The sequence below is a fragment of the Fringilla coelebs genome (assembly GCF_963513975.1).
Source record: "Fringilla coelebs genome assembly, chromosome: 7".
NCBI lineage: Eukaryota > Metazoa > Chordata > Aves > Passeriformes > Fringillidae > Fringilla > Fringilla coelebs.
In genome coordinates, this window is record NC_140035.1 from 35,593,780 (window position 1) to 35,614,020 (window position 20,241).

General features: G+C 48.8%; 1 protein-coding gene across 1 annotated transcript; it reads left to right on the forward strand.

The window, feature by feature from the left end:
• Positions 1-528: 528 nt before the first annotated feature.
• ATIC (5-aminoimidazole-4-carboxamide ribonucleotide formyltransferase/IMP cyclohydrolase) lies at positions 529-20,136 on the forward strand. The gene is made up of 16 exons (XM_084209283.1): positions 529-642; positions 1,097-1,223; positions 2,369-2,445; positions 3,415-3,481; positions 5,784-5,872; positions 7,112-7,263; positions 7,396-7,552; positions 8,701-8,826; positions 8,920-9,027; positions 10,235-10,320; positions 11,426-11,515; positions 12,466-12,594; positions 13,490-13,582; positions 18,185-18,367; positions 19,181-19,336; positions 19,852-20,136. Exons 1-16 carry the CDS (start codon positions 621-623, stop codon positions 19,969-19,971), a joined length of 1,782 nt encoding a protein of 593 aa, XP_084065409.1. The 5' UTR covers positions 529-620; the 3' UTR covers positions 19,972-20,136.
• The last annotated feature ends 105 nt before the right edge of the window (positions 20,137-20,241 follow it).

Sequence of the window (20,241 nt, forward strand, 5' to 3'; positions counted from 1 at the left end):
AATAAAGAAAGAAAAGCATCATTTTGCTATTTGCAAATGATTTTTTACCTCAGACTTGGTAAAAGAGTGTTTTGCCTCGGCCCGTGTGGAAGCTCTGCGGGAGGACTTTCCATAGATGAAACTCCTGTCAGCGCTCCTGGAAAAAAATTCATGGTGCTTACTGCACCACCTTCCACTGTGAGGAGGGATTGCCTCACCTGCACCTCACTGTTCACCTCTGTACCAAGCTGGGTTTCCCAGCACCGAACATTCCGTATGTGTGCGCGTACATGTACCACCTCTGTGTGGGTGCGGTGCACCCGTGTCAATGCACACAGATACACGAGTGTGTCTGTCTGTCGGTGTGTCTGATGTCGTCCACACACAGGCCCTGAGCACATGTGCAGCGGGAACACCCGCTCGCCCACACGTGGCCCACACCAGACCAGTGCACCTCACCCCAGGACACGCGTGTCTCCCCAAACACACCTACCCGACCCCGCCACTGCCGCCTCCCTCCATTCCCCGCCCCGCCCGGGCCGCCCCCTCCGCCTCCCGCCCCCGTGCGCCCAAATCCCGCCGGGCCGCCGCCGCTCGTCCTTTCCTGGCCTCCCCGCCCTCCTGCACCCACCGACGGCGCCATGGCCGCCCGGCAGCAGCTCGGTAACGGGGGCGGGCGATGGCCGCGGGGAGGGTGTCCCTGAGGGAGGGCTGGGGGTGCCCTGCCGCCGCCGCAATGGCCGCCGGCTGGGCTCGGCAGCGCGGCCCCGGAAGGCGCCTCGGCGCTGGTTCCCGCGCGGGCTGCCGAGGGCGGGCGGGCTCTGTTCGTTCGTGTGCCCCGGGCCGGCCGTCCCTCGGTCCCGGTGCCCGGCTCGGCGAGCGGGAAGGCGCCGAGGCGATCGGGCCCGCGCCCTGAGGCCGTGGCCTCGCCTGAGGGGGCGGCTTCCCCTGAGGAGAACCGCGAGGCTCTGGTGCTGCTCCCCTTCCCCTCCCCAGGCACCTGGCGCCGCATAAACTCCTAAACGACGCGACTTATAAAAGCTTTACTCGCTTAATCCTGCTGTTTTCTCTGTTCCGCCGTTAAAACTCAAACACTCGTGCTCTTCCCGCCTGCCAGCTTTGCTCAGCGTCTCTGACAAGACCAACCTGGTGGAATTTGCGAAGAGCCTGAACGCGCTCGGCCTGGGTTTAATTGCCTCCGGAGGAACGGCCAAGTCCCTGAGGGATGCTGGCTTGCCGGTCAGGTACACACACTCCCCTGTACATCACCACCAAAAATGCTCTTTTGGGCCCTGAGGCTGCTTAAACTGTTTTCTCTGTGAACAAAACTGAGTGAAAACTGGTCTGAAAGTAGTCTTTCCTTCAAAAACAACAACAGCAAAAAAGAAAACCTTGCCCCAAAGCAAACTTCAGAACCTTTTTGTCTGCAGATCTGTTGGCTGAGGAGCATTACTGTGAGGAGCTTTTTGTTGAGATTCCTTGTCTGCCTTGAGCCAGCTTTATTTCCATGGGACAGTCTCTTACCTTGATGTTCATAATCTGCCCTGAATGCTGCTCCTCACAGCCAGGTGAAAGCTGATCTTTGCCTGGTCCCAGGACAGCACAGATGTGTTAAGAACATGTTGAAGCTCACTGGAGTTCACTGGTCACAAATAATTTTCCTAGCACAATTCTCTTAATGTAGACAGAGCCTAAAGGCTCTCTGTTGCACATCCACTCATGGAAAAAGGTCACGTACAGTCACTGGCTGTTTTAGCCCATGATTCTGGGGAAATTTGTTCTGGTTTCTTCCATGCTGTGATTAAAAAAAAAAGCAGCTCTGGCCAAATAAAAATGGGTTTTAGTGCAGTTATGAAAAAAATGTCAATTATTTGGCAGCACAGGTGGCTGTGACTCTGTTTTTGCTCCCTGTGAACGCAGTGGTTGGCCCCTGGGACACATCAGCACAAATCTACATCACCTCCAGAACTCACTGTTATCCAGCCCTTGGTTGTGTCTCTCCAATTTATTTCCTTGGCTGTGCTGTCAGTGAAGCCTGAAGCAAAGGATGCTGACATTTCCCCTTCCCTCATTATTGTTATTACCACCCTAAACAGTCACAAGGAGTGGTGAAACTAAGCTGGGAGGAAGAGCACCTCCACATGGCCTTCCATTTTCTCTGTAAACCATTCTGATTTGGGGTTTGCTTATCTTGGTTATTCCAGTGTATTCCAAGCTGTACTGCTTAGTTGGGTGTGACCCATGAACTCCATTTCCATCCATGGGAAAAGCAGTTGTTGCCCCTTTGCCACAGTGGGGTTTTGTAGTGAAATCTATACATTTTCTTTGGTTTGGGTCATTCAGCCTCTAGATAAAGTCAGTGTGTCACATCTGTTTTCTTCTTGGGCAGAGATGTCTCGGACCTGACAGGCTTCCCTGAGATGCTGGGTGGGCGTGTGAAAACCCTTCATCCTGCAGTCCATGCTGGTATGTTTCTGCTAATGTATCTTTCACTCTAAAAGAAGGAGGGAGGGTGGGAAGGAGGAGGTGACAGGGTTGTGTGGAAGAACCAAGTAACAGGAAGGGATTTGCTCCAGGAGCAGAAGAAGAGGTGAAAAGCCATGGGGTGGAGAAGTGCAGGGTGGCTGAATTACTTCCTTGTTGCAATGCTGGCATCTCTGCAGTTAGCAGAGCTCTCTCCCTGGGGCTATAAGTAACAGAGCTTCTCTGTAAATGCCTCTGCAGAGTCAGCTGCACAGAGTTTAACCTGTGGGTGGGTCTGGTGTGCAGCACAAGGAACACAACAGCATAGGCTTTAGGGGTGATTCCTGCATGCTCTGATGACTCCTCTTCAGCAGGGAGGATCTCTGATATTTGGCCTGCCTGCACATTAATCCATCTGCTCTTTCATCTCCTGTTGCTGTGCTTGAGGTACCTCAAGTGGAACCTGTTGCCCATCGTACGTGAGGGCTGGAGACAATCTCCCCTGACCCTGAACACAGGACTGTGCTGTTCCTCACACTGTGCCAGCCTGTCACCCTCATGTTTCTCTGAGTTCCTACCACCAGCCACCTGCACTGCTCATTCTCTTTTGCTTCCTTTGTCTCATAGGGCAGGTGCCCTTTTCCTCTCCCCTGAAGTCCTTGATGATGGTTTCAGTGTTTTAAGGGTAGCAACTGAGTGCTTAGAGTTGAGGTTGCTGGTTGTTGAGGTTGCTGGTCAATATTTGGAGTACTCTAGGATTTATCATTCCACCTGTCAGCATGGAATTTGAACAGCCAAAGACTGTAAAGTGGTATAAAGGAGCAGGGGCTGAGGGTGCTGTCTGAACTAAAATGAAAAAGTTAAGATAGAAAGGCTCAGGACAAAAGCACAGTTTGAAGAGAGATGTTGAATTAAAAACCTGGTGGTGATTTAGTTCTTTTTTAATGAAGATGCACTGTTTTTTGCAACTAGGCATCTTGGCTCGCAACATTCCAGAGGATAATGCTGATATGAAGAAACAGGATTTCAGCCTTGTAAGGTAAATGTTGGGGGATGTGATGCAATCCATCAGTAATCAAAAACCAGCAGCAGAGCCCAGTCAACATCAAGGAAGGGGAGCAGTAGGAATTGTGACCTCTACACACCAGCAGATCTGCAGTCTCCTTTCTTTGCCCTGCCAGGACATACTGTGTATTTAAAAACATAATTTTCTACAGGAGCCTCTTCACCACTTGTAGTAAGAGAAAGCTGAAACAAGAAAGTTATGTTGTGGTTTCCACAGGGAAGTCAAGAGGTCTGAATTTGTGCTGGTTCCCTGGGAGATTTGACACGTTACACTCAGTCAGTGTAGGGCCACGTTACACGTGCTGCAGAGTTGAGTTCAGTACTTTTGAAGCTGGCTCATCTTCCCTCAGGTTGGTTCCACGTGTCTGATCAGATGGCAATTCCCGATTTTGAAATGCTTGCTTAGTAAATATACCCTTTGATATTTGCATAATGTTTACTGAGTTTCAACACATAAATAAAGAATAGACACAGAAAATGGGTCAGGAACACTGTGTTTGTTCAGACAGAAAACACAAAGATAAGAGACAGAAAACTTCAACTTTGAGAGCCATCTTGGGAGCAAGTGAGCTGCTCCAGAAGCTGAAGTAACAAAGTTTGTGCACAAATGTACCAAAGTTTAGGGGTTATTTTCAGTTTTTGTTAGAATGTGTTTACTTAGTTCAGTCACACAGAGCAGTTGGGGGCTGTATGTAACTAACTGGTGTTAACATCCAGCTACTGCTTGTGAATAACCAGTTGTACATCAGGGAGTAGCTCCTGGTTCAGAAGCAAATGGCTGAGCTGGACATAGCAAATTGTAGGTGTAGCCAGGGTGGGAGGTACAGTACAACTGTGGGCCAGAATGCATCTGGAGTTTTAAAATTACTTTTAGAAACTGATGGATGGATTTCTGGGCTGAATTTGAAAACCTGAAATTTAAAACCACAGGAATCCTCTTAGATGGCTCAGCAGTGGTGGCTCTTCAGAGCATGCTGCATATTAAAGCAGGCTCTGCTGAATTGCAGGGGGAATAACATGCCCTTACATCAGTGACTTATGGTGCACTTGCATCCAGACTGGTAATTTGGATTCAGGTTCTCTTGCAAAAAGCAGAAGTAGCTGATCCTCAGCAGGACTGCCTTTGCATAGTTGCATAAAATTTGCATATCCAAGTCAGTGAAGGAAAGCCTGATATTGATTGTCTTGGTTTGCACAAATAAAAGCATTAGCAGTGTTAAAGTCCACAGGTTCCTGATGGTTTGCAGCAGGTCAGGAGCACAAATGGATCAGGGGGAAGGGGACATCAGAAACGCGAGATACAATAAAAGACATTGTAGGAAATTTAGAGACACGGGGTTTCTGAAAGCCATACTGGAAGCTTATCATCCCTTCTGCTGGTGTTCACAGGGAGTGGGAACAAAGGAATACTGTAAGTTGGACACAAGGGTACTCATCACAGCAGTTCTGTGCCACACTGAGCACGCCTTAGAGTTTGATGCCTTCATGTACTCAGATCAAGAGAGTAAATTAATTCTCTTGGATTAAAAACCCTGTTTGTGAAGGTCAGAACAAATCCCTCCTTTCACTGCAGTTCCTGTGGCTGTGGTAGGATGGGACAGGCAAGTTATTACATCATGCTTGCTGGAATACAGACCTGCTTCTAGATCAGATGGAAAAACTAATTCCAGTAAGGTCCAGTCTTAGCTTGAGAGGGAAAAGTCGATTTTCTCCCCCGCTTTCATGTGCTACAGAGGCTTTATGGCATTTGGGCTGCACACTCAGGTTTCATATATTGTTGGTATTTTAAAAGTCCAGAAGGTGACATGTAGGTCATTTTCTGCTCTTGGAAAAGTTGTTGAAAATTAGATTGGTTGTACTTTGTTTGCAATGGATCTTTCTTGGGTGCTTACAGGCTTCTGAGAATTGGTGGATGCCTGTCTTCAGTGTTGCGGAGAGCCCATTTTGAAGTCCTTTGAAATGGCTCAGGTTGGGCACCAAAATAACTAAACATTTCTATTCAGGCACATGTATTTAAAGAAGCTTTTCCTTCAATCTGGTTGCTGTAAGCTGTGATTCTGACATTGTTTGATACACAGAGTTCATTTGAATGTTATAATGCACTGTACCATCACTTGCCCTTGGGCTGAGCACCACTCTTGGCCACAGGATTCTGTGCTGGTCCCTGATCTGAGAGACAAGACCATAAAATCACTGATGATATCTTGTGCTTGCCTAGCCCAGTTTGGCACTTTTATTTCTTGCTGAGTAACCCAATTTTCCCCCTCAATTCTCAGAGTTGTAGTGTGCAACCTGTACCCCTTTGTGAAGACCGTGTCTTCTCCTGGTGTGACTGTACAGGATGCAGTGGAAAAGATTGATATTGGTAAGTTGAAGGGAAAGTAAAGAAGGGAAAGTCTGCTTTCCAGACAGACTCTGTGCTTCTGAACTCTGAGTGGTCTCAGCTCTTCTCTTTTTGTTTGGTGGTCTTTGCACACCTGTAAAGGGAGGTTGCTCAAGGGCTCAGGAGCTGCAAGGAGCAGGCTGAAGGCATAGTTGGGTAAGCCTCGTTGCTTTTAAGCCATTAAAGTGTCCATAACATGCTGGCAAGGCATGCTGCATGGGGGGCAAGTCATGCACTGCCCTAAAGAAGGAGCCTAAGGGCTGTGCTTGGGAAGGCCAGGTGGACCATGCTTCCTGCTAAAACATGGGGAGCAGACTAAACCTCCCTTACAGCCTGACAGTGTAATTGAAATTTAAAAAAACATGAGCTTTGGAGAGCAGAGCTGAGCCACTGGAAGTGCTCTGAGGATGAGTGAGAACTTCACTGCAGGAAGCCATTAGAAGGGAAGGGGTTGGTCTGAATATGTGGGAGAGTATTCAGTACCTGAGCTGGGAAGCATGGACACCTGCTTTGGACATTAGCATGTTTTTCTCTTGCTGCTAGTTATTAACCCCAAAGGCTTGCTGTGCCTTCACTGCAGCATCTCTGCTTGGCAGCCTGTGAACAGCATGGGCACAGTTCTGTGCCATGTGCTCGGGTTGGGATTGGATTTTCTTGCAGTAGTTTAGTCCAAATGATGCCCAGCAGAGCTCTCTATTAAATGTTTTATGGAGTAATACTTGCTCTGCATGAAGCAATGCCAGCCTCTACTTTTCCTTTGCAGCAGCCTAGTATCTTGGATGATTTAAAGAGTTGCAATAGCAGTGCAGTCAGATTGAAGGGAGAAGTGTGGCATTTTATCTCACACAGAGGACCTGGGCAAGATTCATTATTATTTGCAGAGACATTTGGGAACCTCTGTTGTGTGGCAGCGTGGAAGCAAATCTTTCTGCAGACCCAGTGTGCTGAGGATGGTGGTTAAGCCATGTGTGGGGACAGCCATCTTCTTTTCCTTGCCCCAGTTGCTCATCACAGCCCACATTCTGTTCCCGGGTCAGTGTTGAGTCAAACCCACCAGCCTTGAGCATTTTGAAGAGCACTCTCACCCCTCTCTCTGCTGGAGGGAGGGGACACGTTCATCTGGCACAAAGGAGCGATGGTGCCCGTCCCTTCCTGGCCTCACCTCCTGATGGTGCTGTGTCCAGGAGGGAAGTGCTCCATGCCCGTGCCCCTCTCTTGCAGGGGGAGTGGCCTTGCTGCGGGCAGCTGCCAAGAACCACGCCCGTGTGACAGTCCTGTGTGACCCTGCAGACTATGCTGCAGTAGCTAAAGAGATGGCAGCCTCAAGGGACAAAGACACTGCCATGGAAACCCGGCGGCTGCTGGCACTCAAGGTTGGTCACGCTTTCCTGCCGTGAGGGGCCGGGCCAGGCTCGAGTGGAAAGAGGTTCTTTACCCCTTTAAACACCAAATCCTCTGTAAGGTGATGTGTCTAAGTTGACAAGTGTCCCCCGTTGTGTCCCCAGGCCTTCACCCACACTGCTCAGTACGATGCAGCCATCTCTGACTACTTCAGGAAGGAGTACAGCAAGGGAGTGTCGCAGCTGCCCCTGAGGTACGGCATGAATCCTCACCAGAGTCCTGCGCAGCTCTACACCACGAGCCCCAAACTGCCCCTGACAGGTGAGGCCTCGCCTCTGCTGGCCTGGAGGGAGCTCTGGGATAGCTGGGAATGGAGGTGCTTGGACAGGCCTTTGAAACTGAAAGACCATCTTGTACCTTAGTCCAGTGGCACTGCCTTTGCAGTTAAAAGTTGAGCTGTATGAGACAGGAAAGCTGCTTTGTTGAGCCCCACAAGACCAATTGTAGCTCCCTGTTCTCTGTTGCTGTAGAATTGTGTGTCCAAGATGCTTTGAACAGATTTATGTAGTGCACTTTCTGCATGACGTTACATCCAGATTTTGCAAAGGAAAACCTCATCATCCTTTTAAGATGCTTTTGTACTTGCAAGTTTCTTTGTTTAGTATCTTCCCCTTTTTTTTTTGTGTCACTATTTACTCTGCCTAGAAACCAAGGTATTTTTCTCTAGGTTTGAATTGGTATTGTTCCTTTTTTTGTCTTTCTTTCTTTGATGGATTTGAGCTGGGGGGTTATTACCTTGGGTTTGTAGAATGCTGCTTCTGCTGATGGTGGCAGCAGGAAGGGATACTAGTTCCACTTGAAAATTTGGGACAAGTCTGGTGTATCTCTGTGCCATTTTACAAGGGTGTGCCACTTGCCACAGCGTTGTTGTAGTGAGGGGGAACCCTGTTTTGGAGGGAAAGTCTGGCTACTCTTGTTCTTGAGACTGCTTTCAATATGTGCAGGATTGTCCTGCTGAATAAGCAGTGTTGCACCATTTTCCCCATTTTAGCTCTGGGACCTCTTAGGAAGCTTTTCCATTCCTGCACTGGAGGTTGATTTGCTTGCAAGTCTGCCTCCCAGAATGGCAGCAGAGCAATGCTATGCTCACTCCTCCTGAATCTGGATTATTGTTGAAATGATCTTTTGTCCTCCAGTCTCCTGAAATGCTCACAGTGCTGCCATGTCAGTACGAGCAGTTCTTCTCTCAGGGCCAGAGCAAAACGTTTTGAGAGCAGACTTTTAAATGGCCTTTACTCTTGGTGTGGATTTCTGGGCACTCCACCAGTTGCTGAGGAGCCAGGGTCATTGAAGAAGAACAGTTTGTAGTGATTTGAGTGCTCTCTGGGGAAATCCTTTGTGCTGGCTCCCCAGGCCCCGGGGAGAGGGCTTTGCCTGCTTTAACACGTGTCCCTGTGCTGTGTTTGCAGTGGTGAACGGCTCCCCGGGGTTCATCAACCTCTGCGATGCCCTCAATGCCTGGCAGCTGGTGAAGGAGCTCAAGCAGGCGCTGGGCATCCCGGCCGCAGCCTCCTTCAAGCACGTCAGTCCCGCAGGTAGGCTGGGCCCCGCTCCCCGCCCCGGCCGCGGGGGCAGGCCCTGGGGCAGGCGGCCGCAGCCGCAGTGCCCTGGCTCGTGTTTCCCACTAGGTGCTGCTGTTGGAGTTCCGCTCAGCGAGGAGGAGGCCCAAGTGTGCATGGTGCACGATTTGCACAAGAGCCTGACGCCCCTGGCCTCTGCCTATGCCCGGAGCAGAGGTGAGGGCTCCAAAGAACCGCAGCAAACCTGTCCAAAGAGCTGAGCTCGGGGCTCAGCACCTGAGCAGCGCCTCAGCTCTTGCCCTGCTCTTCCCTGTGCACCACACTCCTCCTCCAGAGGGGTTTTCTCCATGAGGGTCTTCCTGACTGCCTATCAGAAGCTGCTTTCCAAGAGAGCAGCCCTTGTGTACGGTTTCAGAGGGCTAAAACTACTTTGCATTCTGTTCCTTGGTGAATATAGAAGATCTGTAAGATGAAATATTTTTAAATTTAAATTTGCACACACACACACACCTGTATATGGGACTTTGGCTAAAGGACCTGGATAAACAGCAGTGCTGTAGCACACTCAGCACTGGGTTGCTCAGGAATATTTAACTTGAGTAGAGATGTTTCTGTCTGGTATTTGGGGTTTTTTAAAATGCTTTTGTACTGCAGAGCTCACTAAAAAAGTAAACAAAACCAGCTTCCTCTGCTTAGCTGAGATACTTTGCTATGTCTCTCATTTTCCATGGCATTCCTAGAAAATCTGCACAGATTACAAAAAACAAGGCAGACCTGCTAAGGAGCATGTTGGCTTGAGTTCATTTTTCACAGACCACCTTTGAATGTTGCTGTCACAAAACCATTGCATGATTGCTAGAAAAATAAACCCTTAGAATGGCAGGGACAGAAGAATTGACCTTCCTGAGTAGTGGAGCATTTGTGATAGGAATTGATTTCACCTTAGCTATGCCATTAAATAGAAAATACTGATTTTAAAACAGAAGAAGAAAAAATTTGCCACATTTCTGGATCTGCTTTCTTGCAGGAAAAGCCAGGTGGGAGCATAGCCATCTAAAAGCTTTCCTCTTTTTCCAACTGTCTCCCATCTAATATCTTTGTGTGTGATCCTTGCCTCTCCTTGTCCTCCTGCCACCAAGGGCACAGCTGGGCTGCTTGCAGTGCTGGAGGTAGTCATTACAGAGTTAGAGCTTTGACAGAGGCAGTGAAGAAGGAAGAATATCTGAACTATGAGAATATATAAAGGTCCATGTGTTTGAGGTAGGATTTTTCATCCTTGTTGCTTTTATGGCCTATTTTTTGGTTATTTTTGCTGTGGGATTAAATTCTTTGCTCTCACAGCAATTGACTGGACTGTAGGAGTGCAGAGTTTTCTCTGTCTGATGCTGAAGTTTGACAAATGAGTAAAATCAGGATTTTTCAGGTGCTGATCGGATGTCCTCCTTTGGTGACTTCATTGCCCTGTCTGATGTCTGTGACGTGGCTACTGCCAAGATCATCTCCAGAGAGGTCAGTGACAGCAGATCATTCCAGGCTATCAAGGAGAATCATTTCAGATGCAGCCATTGGTTTCTAACAGCCTTTTTGTTGGAAATTGACCCATTTTACCAGGAGGACTTTTACTGGCCCATTTGTGTCATCCTCTGATGTGGAGTGCAGAATTTACACCAATCTTTGGTGCCTTTTTTTTTTTTCCCTACCAATTATCACCTGGCTGTGGGCTGGAGCCTGTAAAACAGCAGAGCTGGCAATGCTACTTTCCATGAGATGATTGCAAACCTCTGGAAAGGAGCCCTGCTTAGGCTGTCACAAATGTCTGGTTGAGTAGCTGTCATGGGAGAAGGGAAGGACTGGAATGCTGATGGCCAGCCCCTTGCCCAAGGCAGGATTTTGGAAATAGGTTGCTACCTGCCACTTACATGCAGGCTCTGCTACTTCCCAGGCTGTGCTTTTTCCTTAGAATCACAGAATCTTTTAGGTTTGCAGCAGCCTGCTCTAGTCCTTGTCCACAAAAGGAGTGAGGTGGCCTTTTCCAAACCAAACCATTCTGTGATTTTATGATGCCAAACAAATGAAGAGCATATTCAGCTGGTTTGTGAGGGTAACTTTTGGTACAATGCTGCTGAAATTGGAAAAAACCTCACCCACACTGTAAGGCACAAAAGAGGAAGTTGTGTATGGCTTCATGGCACCGATGAATGTAAACTCTCCATGCTCTTACCAGCTCTTTTCCCAGGGTTTTTTCCTCCTCAGGAGTGTCATTGTTGAGATAAGGATTTATTGGGTTTTAAGCTACGTTTACTATTAGGGCTGAGAAGTGGGGATGTCATGGTCAAACTGTTTTCCCTTGGAGGAGGATATTAGTTATTAGGTCCATTCTGATTAGAGGGATGTGGGGTGCTTTTTACTAACTTCTGCCAAGAGATCACAATGCTCTGCTGGTTTTTGTTTCCAGGACTGAAGCCCATACTGTGACAGTGCTTTTACTGTTGTAGGATACACACAGGCCCCAAGAGAGATGTGTCTTCAGTGCAGGAAATGGCTGGTGCAGCTTTCAGGCTTAGCCCCTGTTTCATTTTTCTTCTGTGGAAGCTGAAATCTCTGTGTGTTGCAGGTGTCTGATGGTGTGGTGGCTCCTGGCTATGAGGAAGAAGCTCTCAAAATCCTTTCCAAAAAGAAGAATGGTGCTTACTGTGTCCTCCAGGTTTGTACCCCTGCTCCAGTCAGGGATGAAGCTGGAAGCACAGACACTTGGGACCTGAGATGATGCACCTTCACATGCTGCAGCCAGCATGCTTGTCAAGCAGGATTAATATTCTGTGCTCAAGTCAGTGCCAGGGAGCCTTCCTGGCTCCTGCAGTAATCATTGGGACTCCAAAATCACCCACTTTTGGTGAACATGACTCATGGATCACAGATTGCTGTCAGGGCCTATTTCTGCTGCCTCTGAGAGACAAATGAGCAGAGAACTTCACTATAGCATCACAAAAAGAAAATCCAAGGCTTAGCTGAGGTTGCAATTGTAGTGTTGCTGCCAGGGGAGCTGGGGAAGATGGCTCAGGAGCTTCAGGCAAGAAGGAATGAAATTGCAGACAGTCTTGGCAGCTGATTACCTCCTGGAATTCAATTAACTTCTCAAGGATGAGGTCATATTGGTGAAGCCTGTATCTTCAAGGCTGAATGCAGAGCAATGCTAAGGAAAGTTGGTCTAAAACATTTCAGTGGATTAGGAAAACCACATAAAGCATGTGCACCCTCCTGTTTAGAGCTGGTCACTTCAGTCTGGGTTGTTTCCTGTCTGAAACCTCAGCTAGGGCTCCCAAAATTCTGAGTAAGGCCATGCATGGGTGGACCTGAGTGCAGTGTCACAGTTCCAGTTAACCTGATCCCTGGGCTGGTGTAAATTAACTGTGCTTCCAGCTGGGATGGAGATGTGCCCCAGGAGTGCAGCTCTGGAAGGAATCCCATTCACTGTTCTTGGATGTCACAGAGGGCTGGGAGTTGTAGCTTGAGGCATGTAGGAAGCGGCTCCAAATATTCCTGCCTTCCTCTGGAAGGCTCTGTGTGTGTGCATGTTTTTCCCCTCTGTGTGAAGGCTGGGAGAGTGTAGGTTCTGGTGTAAAAGTGCTTTACTGGGCTGCCTTTGGTTTTCAGATGGATCCCCACTACGAGCCCGATGACCTGGAGGTCCGAACCCTCTATGGCCTGAACCTGATGCAGAAGAGGAACAACGCGGTCATCGACCGCTCGCTGTTCAAGAACATTGTCACCAAGAACAAAAACGTGAGTGAGGGGGACAGATGAGCTTAAAGACACAGGGAGGGAATGAGCTGCTGTGCCTTCATCAGGGAATTTACCACTGGGCAATTTCAGGAGCTCCTAAATTATTTTAATGAGGTTTAACTGGCTCTTAGTAAACAATGCAGCACATTTTCTGGACCTAATATATTTGGGTAAATCAAGATAGCTTTCCTTTGTTTTGATTCCTTGGATAAATAAGAGGAGCTGGACCTTTCCCATTATCTCAGACTACCACAATATTTGTAAATACTCTTTGTAAACAAGAAGCTACCTGGTGCAATATTTTATAGTGAGACAGCCATGTGCTAAGGATCCATCACATCTCCTGACTCATTGTTTACCTCACCCTTTTGTGTGCATGGTGTTGTATAAACTCTAGCCTGGCTGCTATTGCTCAGCAATTGGAGCCCACATCACCAGAAAGTTTTCAGTGATTTTTTTGTCTCTGTTTTTTAAGGAGAATGAGATCAGACATTAATGAGCACACAATTAGTCATGGGCTCAGAAGCAAGTTCAGATAGTGAGGTAATAAAAATTGCTTTCCTAAATTAGGAATGGAACTTAAAATGATACAGATTTGGGGAGCTGTTCTAATTGTTGTTGCCCTGGGTTTTGCCTGTGAGCACATCTGATGACAGTAAATGCAGAGGACTTCTCAGGCTGAAGGCCAGTGATGGAACCCACTGAGATGGAGTCTCACCCCTGAGAGTTGGAAGACCAATCATTTATGAGTTTTAATCCAAACAAAATGAGCTGGTAATTGACCAAAGCAGGGTATTGCTAGCTGCCTTGTTTACCCTGTGTGTGGTTCAGTAGCTGTGCTGGCTGGGGTGCAGCAGGGCTGTGGGGGGGTGCTGACAGTGCTGCTCTGTTCCAGCTGCCCGAGGCCGCTGTGCGGGACCTGATCGTGGCCAGCATCGCTGTCAAGTACACCCAGTCCAACTCGGTCTGCTATGCCAAGGATGGCCAGGTAGGAGCTGCAGCAGGGCCTCCCCACCCACCTCCTGCTCACAGGCAGGCCTGGAAAACCCTCCAGTGCTGAGCAGGGCCAGAGGAGCTGCCCTGCACGGTGCTGTGCAGAACGGCTGCTTCTCAAGAGGCTGCTTCAACACCTTGCTGCTGTTTTTCCATGGTCGTGGCAGGGCTGGCTATTTCATTGGTGGGGTTGGAAAAGCTCTTATGGGCTTCTGCACTGTGGCCTTGAGTTATTTCTTTTAACTACTCTGTTCTTTGACATCATTTTTCTCAGGGAGTGTTGTAGTTGGTGTAGAACCTTAGGAAATTACAGTAGGTTTCTCAGCTGGCTTCTGACTGTCCAAATGCTTCTTTGTTTTCACTTATTTCCTTAGGAAGATGGGATATGCTTTCTTCTTTTCATCCCTCTGGGATAATAAAAATCTTCTGTTTTCCCTGATTGTATTTTTTTTAAAGCTGATGATGGATGTTGGAATTTATAGGGGCATTATCAAATGTGTGATTGAGATTATTAATCATATGGTCACACAGTGGTTTTGGGCTAGAAAGGACCTTAAAGCCCATCTGATTCCACTCCCTGCCATGGCAGGGACACCTTCCACTATCCCAGGTTGCTCCAAGCCCTGTCCAGCCTGGCCTGGAACAATTCCAGGGATGGGGCAGCCACAGCTTCTCTGGGCAGCCTGTGCCAGGGCCTCAGCACCCTCACAGGGAAGAATTTCTTTCTAATATCTAACCTAAAGTCCTCCTCTTTCAGTTTGAATCTTGAATTTTTAAAAAAGTCCATTATTTCCAAGTTGTTACCAGTTGTTCAGCCTAAATAATTGATCTAAAAGTTGGTGTAAAGGTATTGAAAGTTGTACTGTTCCCCAGCAGATCGTTCTTGTGAGGTGTTGTTTAGCTGGCTCTTTGCTCTCCATGTAGGTTTTTCAGTAGGCCTGGATTAGTACAGAAGAAAAATACAGAGAGTGTTTTTGAGCTTTGGTACATCATAAATCAGCAAAATGGATCAAAGAGCGAACCCTACAGGTAGAGACTGAGACTGAGCTGCAGTGCTCTCCCTGCATTGGCACTGATGTGTGTCTGTCAGGTTGTTGGTACAGCCTGAAGAGGCTGCAGTGCTGTCTCACACAACTTCCTGGAGTCCTGTGCTCTGTGGTTCCTCAGAAGATGTCTCTGGAGATCCAGCATTTGTCTTTTATTCTGCTTTATGTTGGGGTTTTTTTTTTTTGCTTTTAAATGATTTCTCTGCACTCAGCAGTGTTAGATCCCATAGCCCCAGAACAAAGGTGTCCCTGTCTTTGCTCCTTTCCCTTCATCACAGCAGCCATTTCCAATTTCCCCAGTGCTTTTGCAAGTCTGGCTGAGCGTGGTGCTGCAGCTGTTTCCAGAGTGTGTGCTGATGGATGTACCATATGGAAGGGAGAGGGCAGGAGGGAGCAGGGACAAGCCTGGGCAGGCAGGGGTTCAGCTGGCTGGGCTGCACAGGGGGCTTGCAGATTTTCATGTGGAAAGCACCTTCCACATTGCTACACTTCATCTGCTCCTCCAGGGTCTGACCTGGATTGGGCTACATGAGCCAAGCCTGGGAAGTCCAGCTTGCTTTCAGTCCCATTGCTTTTGGTTTTCCAGGAGTTATTTCAGCCTCACAGCCTCCCTAAGAAATGGGGATGCCTTGGAAAACGCTGGTGTATGAGACATCAGCCCCTCCAGCAAGGTAGCTGTGTTAGTACATTCCAGCAAAGTGTGGAGTGGGAAGCATTTCTGGACCTGAGTGTCACTTCATTTGCAGGAAGCCAGCTGCCACTAATTGCAATAAACACTTGCACTTGTTCTGGCTGACTTTCAGCTTGTAGCACATTGATTTACACTTGCTTTAATGACACCATCATGTTTTAAATTAGCAATTTTAAATTATTCTTTCTTTATTCTCTGTAGCATTAAACAAACCTGTTAATTTACCTTATGCTTTCCCAGTGACTTCCCTGTTTTGTTTTTCTTCCCAATGGTCAAGTCCTTCATTAGTTTTTAATATTTCCAGGTATCTTTGGGGTTTTTGTTTTCATTCATTATCCAGGGTAAATCTGAGTGAACCCAGTCTGGATCATTCTGCAAGAATCTTTTGGGCATTATCCATCTCATCCACTCTGTGCTATTGCACAGCATTCCAGCTATGGAGTGTGTTTGACTCTCCTGTGAACCACAGGGTTTTTAGTCAAGTAATTCTTAATTCTCACCCAATCTTTTTCCTATTAAGTGATAGATTTATTTTTTTTTCTACTCACCCTGTGCTGCTGTCTCCTTTCACTGCTCACACTTAATAGGCTCTGCTTAAGCACTTTTGGATTCCCAGGAGATTAGGCTCTGAAAGAAACATAATTAATTTTTGGGTAGGAAAGGGGGGGAATGGCTCCTTAGGGGAGGATTTTGAGGTTTTGGCTGTATTTTTGTGAGGGGGAAGGGCACCGTGTGGGGCAGGGAATGATGAGGTGTAGGAAGAAGGATTTTATAAAGTGAAAAAGGCAGGGAATAGGTACAGGCTAGTGTGAGGGGAGATGCAGGTACAAGTCTAAAGGTTGTGTTATCAAGCAGAAAAGCTAAAACATACTGATTTCCCTTCTTTAGACCAGAAATTCCAGGCTGGATTGAGGAAATCTTCCCCAGCAGTGTTCCATCAACAGGTGCTTTTAAAAAAGGCAAAACAATGGCTTGAACCAGTGTTAGAGATAAACCTCTGCAGCTGTGGGGGATGCTTGTGAGGAATTTACAGGCTGCATCACTTTGATCAACTGAAGTACAAAGTCTCTGCCATTTTGGAGTTGTTGAATACAAGCCAAAATTTAGTTACTGATCTCTTGACAAAATTTAGGTCACAAAAAAAGTGAAATACTCTGAGTGGTTCACAGAGGAAAAGGAAAGGAAAAAGGGAAGGGAAGGGCTCTTTAGTAAGGTTCTGGGATGCTGACAGGTAGCAGGAGTTATTCCTGCTTATTCCATCACAGGAGTGCCAGGCCACAGCTCACAAGGACACGATGAAGACTGAGACACCATTCTGGCTGGGAAAGGACACAGGACATCCCAAGCATTAGAAACTTGGGGATGTTTTGTGGTATTTTAGCCCCTGCTAGCAGCAGTCAGTCTGGGCTACTCTCCAACATCTGCATGCCCAGCTAAAAATGCCTGCCTTAGCCTGGCCTTGCTAGTGCCACTCTGCAGGGCTGGGTGGCAGCTCCTGGAGTGGTGTGGGACACAGCCAGCCCTCTCCTTGGTGCAGGGAGGGAGGATGAACCCCTGTGGAAGTGATAGCACCAGTGTGCAGCTGCTGTCGAGCTCCTTTGGGTCCAGGGTCCCTTGGAAGTGGAAGTGCATGGGTTGAGAGCAGAGGTTGGACATCAGCAGCGTTTGTCAGGGGCAAGGTGCCACTGAACTGTAAGAAAGTTTGTGTCTGTTCAGTGTTTGTGGGGCCACCAATATCCCTGTGGGTTTGTTACACACTGGTGACTTCAGTCATGGCTGAGCAGATTATATCTGATAGCAGCCCAAGCTTCCCAAGCCTTTCATTTGCTCCTGGGGGGAACAGAATCCAGCAGAATGTTTTATGGTTCTGGTAAGAGGTGAAGTCACCGTGTCTCGATGAATGGGAAGACAAATGAGTCATTCCCCTGAGGGCAGCCTGCAACTTATGGCTTTACCATCTGTCCCAGTCTGATCTGGGAACTGTGAGACACTGGCCAGCACCTCAAGCCTCAGCACTGTGTCCCTGGAGAACAGTCTGGGGAACAGGAGCAGGAAATGATGGGAGACTTGTTTCCTGTCAGATCTCCAGACTGGAATGGCAGCAGTTCTCTGTAGGAAGCAGGACCCACAGGATGGACAAAAGTTAGCAGCCCAAGTCTGACATCCCTGGTGTCTGGGTCTGTCTGCAGGAGCTGAGCCAGTGCTGTATTTTCATAGCAGCTTCCTTGAGATAAAACCACTGTGTGGATTTTGCTTATCTGTTAGAGATCAAGCACAAGTGCTGTGAAATAGGGCTAGCAGCAGCCATTTCAAAAAGCCTGGATTCTGGCAGATGGCAGCACAGGAGATGTGAGGTAGCTCCAGGGCCTTGACAATTCCTGGATGTAACAGTGCCACTGACCAGCATTCCTGAGTGAGCAGTGGGTTTGCTCCCTTACTAGCCTTGCCAGACAAACTGCCTCCTATCCCCTGCACCTCTCAGCTGACGTGGTTAAGCTGTGTGTGCCTGACTCAGCGGAGAGATGATGGTGTTTGTGTGACCTGGGCTCAGGCATTAACTCTCTGACCAGAAGAGGCAGGAAGCCATAATTGTGTCCCTCCCCTGAGGTTAAGGCTTTGACTGATGGCTGGGGCTGTGTTATTTAGAAGGGTGAAAGCACATCAGTGTTTGAGTGTGACTGTCAGCTCCAAAGAGCTGTACAAGTCAGCAGTGCCGACAGCTGGCCCTGTAACCAGTTCACAGGACCAGGCAGGCAGGCGTTCCCCCACTCAGCACCTGCAGCGTCCCTGCCTGGCTGGGGAGCAGCTGAGCAGGGGGAGCTGTGGCTCTGTGTGACCCCTGTGCTGTGCTGTGCTGCAGGTGATCGGGATCGGCGCGGGGCAGCAGTCCCGCATCCACTGCACGCGCCTGGCCGGGGACAAGGCCAACAACTGGTGGCTGCGGCACCACCCGCGCGTGCTGGCCATGAGGTTCAAGGCGGGCGTCAAGAGGGCCGAGATCTCCAACGCCATCGACCAGTACGTCACCGACACCATCGGAGAGGTGAGGGCAGCTCCTGCCACGCCAGCTCCTTGTGCCAGCTGTTCCTGCTGTGGGTGGTAATGGGTGACTCCAGAGCTGGGGCACCCCGGGCCCGGGATGCTGATCCATCCCCCATGGTTGTACACTGCACCCACAGCCCTGGGAGCTGGAGCCTGCCCTGTGCCTCACTGAGCACCTTGGCTTCACCTCCTGGCTCTTCCCAGCAGTGAGGATGGGTTAAAGCTCCAGCTGATCTTGCAGTTCTCCCTGCCCTGTCAGTGGCTCTTTCTCACACAGAGCTGTTTGTTTGTGGGGCACTTTGGGTTCTCAGAATCCAGATTCTGACCTTCCCGTTACGGGCCATAGTGAGACAACAAAATAGTATGTCCTTTTTAAGTATCAAAAGCCAAGAGCTGGATTAGGGACCTTGTGAATCACCTTGTGAGCAGTTGCTTGTTTAAAGGGGTAAGAACTGGATCAGTTGCTGTTTCAGAAGGTGAATCATAAACTGAGCTGCTGTTGGTCACAGGTTAAGTCATCTACCAGATGCCTGCTGGCATTCATGGAGCAGCACACTGCAGGCAGAGCATCTTGGAATTCAGGAGGGAGAAAAGGAATCCCTCGGGTCCTGTGGTGAGGAGAGGGAAGGAGTTAAAAGGATGCAAAAAGAGCTGCTGGTGGTGATGTGTTTTAAACCCTCTGGTATGAAGTTCCCAGCAGCAGAGTCATGGAGCAGAAATCCTGGGATCAGAGGGAGGCCATCACTCATCTCCCTGGCAGGGAACTGGCGGAGCTGTGTGCTCTGGGGCTGAGCTGCCTTCTTGTTGCCTGCAGGATGAGGACCTGGTGAAGTGGCAGGCCCTGTTTGAAGAGGTGCCCAAGCAGCTGACAGAAGCAGAGAAGAAGCAGTGGATTGCCAAGCTGTCTGCTGTGTCCCTCAGCTCCGATGCCTTCTTCCCTTTTAGGGATAACGTCGACAGAGCCAAGCGGGTGAGGCTGTGGTGGCAGGGCCAGGGGGCTGTGGTGGCAGGGCCAGGGGGCTGGGGCAGGGCCAGGGGGCTGGGGTGGCTCCAGGGGAATTGCTGTGCAGCCCGAGCTTGTCCTTTTCATTCTGTGTGCACTGCTGAGCAAAATCCCTGCACTAGGAGAGCAGATCTTGGGAAGGATGTTCCTGGTGGTTACAGCTCTCACATGGACAGTAATTATCCAGTCACATGGACAGTAATTATCCAGTCATTGCTCAATTTGTTGATTTGGGATGAATGGAGGATTAAAGTTTATGAAACCATTTAGGAATATCAAGCCAAGGCCTGTCGCTTCCAGAGGAACCATATTAGGTTCCCTCTGAGCAGCACAGAGAACTTCCTGCTCCCTTAAGGAGCATCTTTGGGACTGGAAGCCTTTGTTCAGTAGGATGTGGATGAAAAACTGGGACTGCCAGCTCCTTCTGAGGGGGATTTTGGGTTTTCCTCCTCTGATCTTTGCCCTGCTCCCTGTGTGTGCAGAGTGGAGTGCAGTTCATCGCCGCCCCGTCGGGCTCGGCTGCCGACGACGTCGTGATCGAGGCCTGCAACGAGCTGGGGATCACCCTCATCCACACCAACCTCCGTCTGTTCCACCACTGAGCCCTCTGGGCACAGCCTCAGCAGCAGCCACATGGCACTGCTGTAACTGGGAGGCTCCTGCAGCTTGGGAAGAGGCCTTTCCCCGTGTTCAGGGAGAAGGAAGAGGTACAAGTTGGCTTCCAGTGTAGAAAATCAGTCTCTTTTGCAAATAAACATACAGTTGTTAGCTGCCTACTGTCTGTGTGGTCCCTGTCACCCAAATTCTGTGTCCTCAGGAAAAAGGCTTATTTTTGAGGTAGGTTTTATGGTCCAGACTCTACGAATTCAATA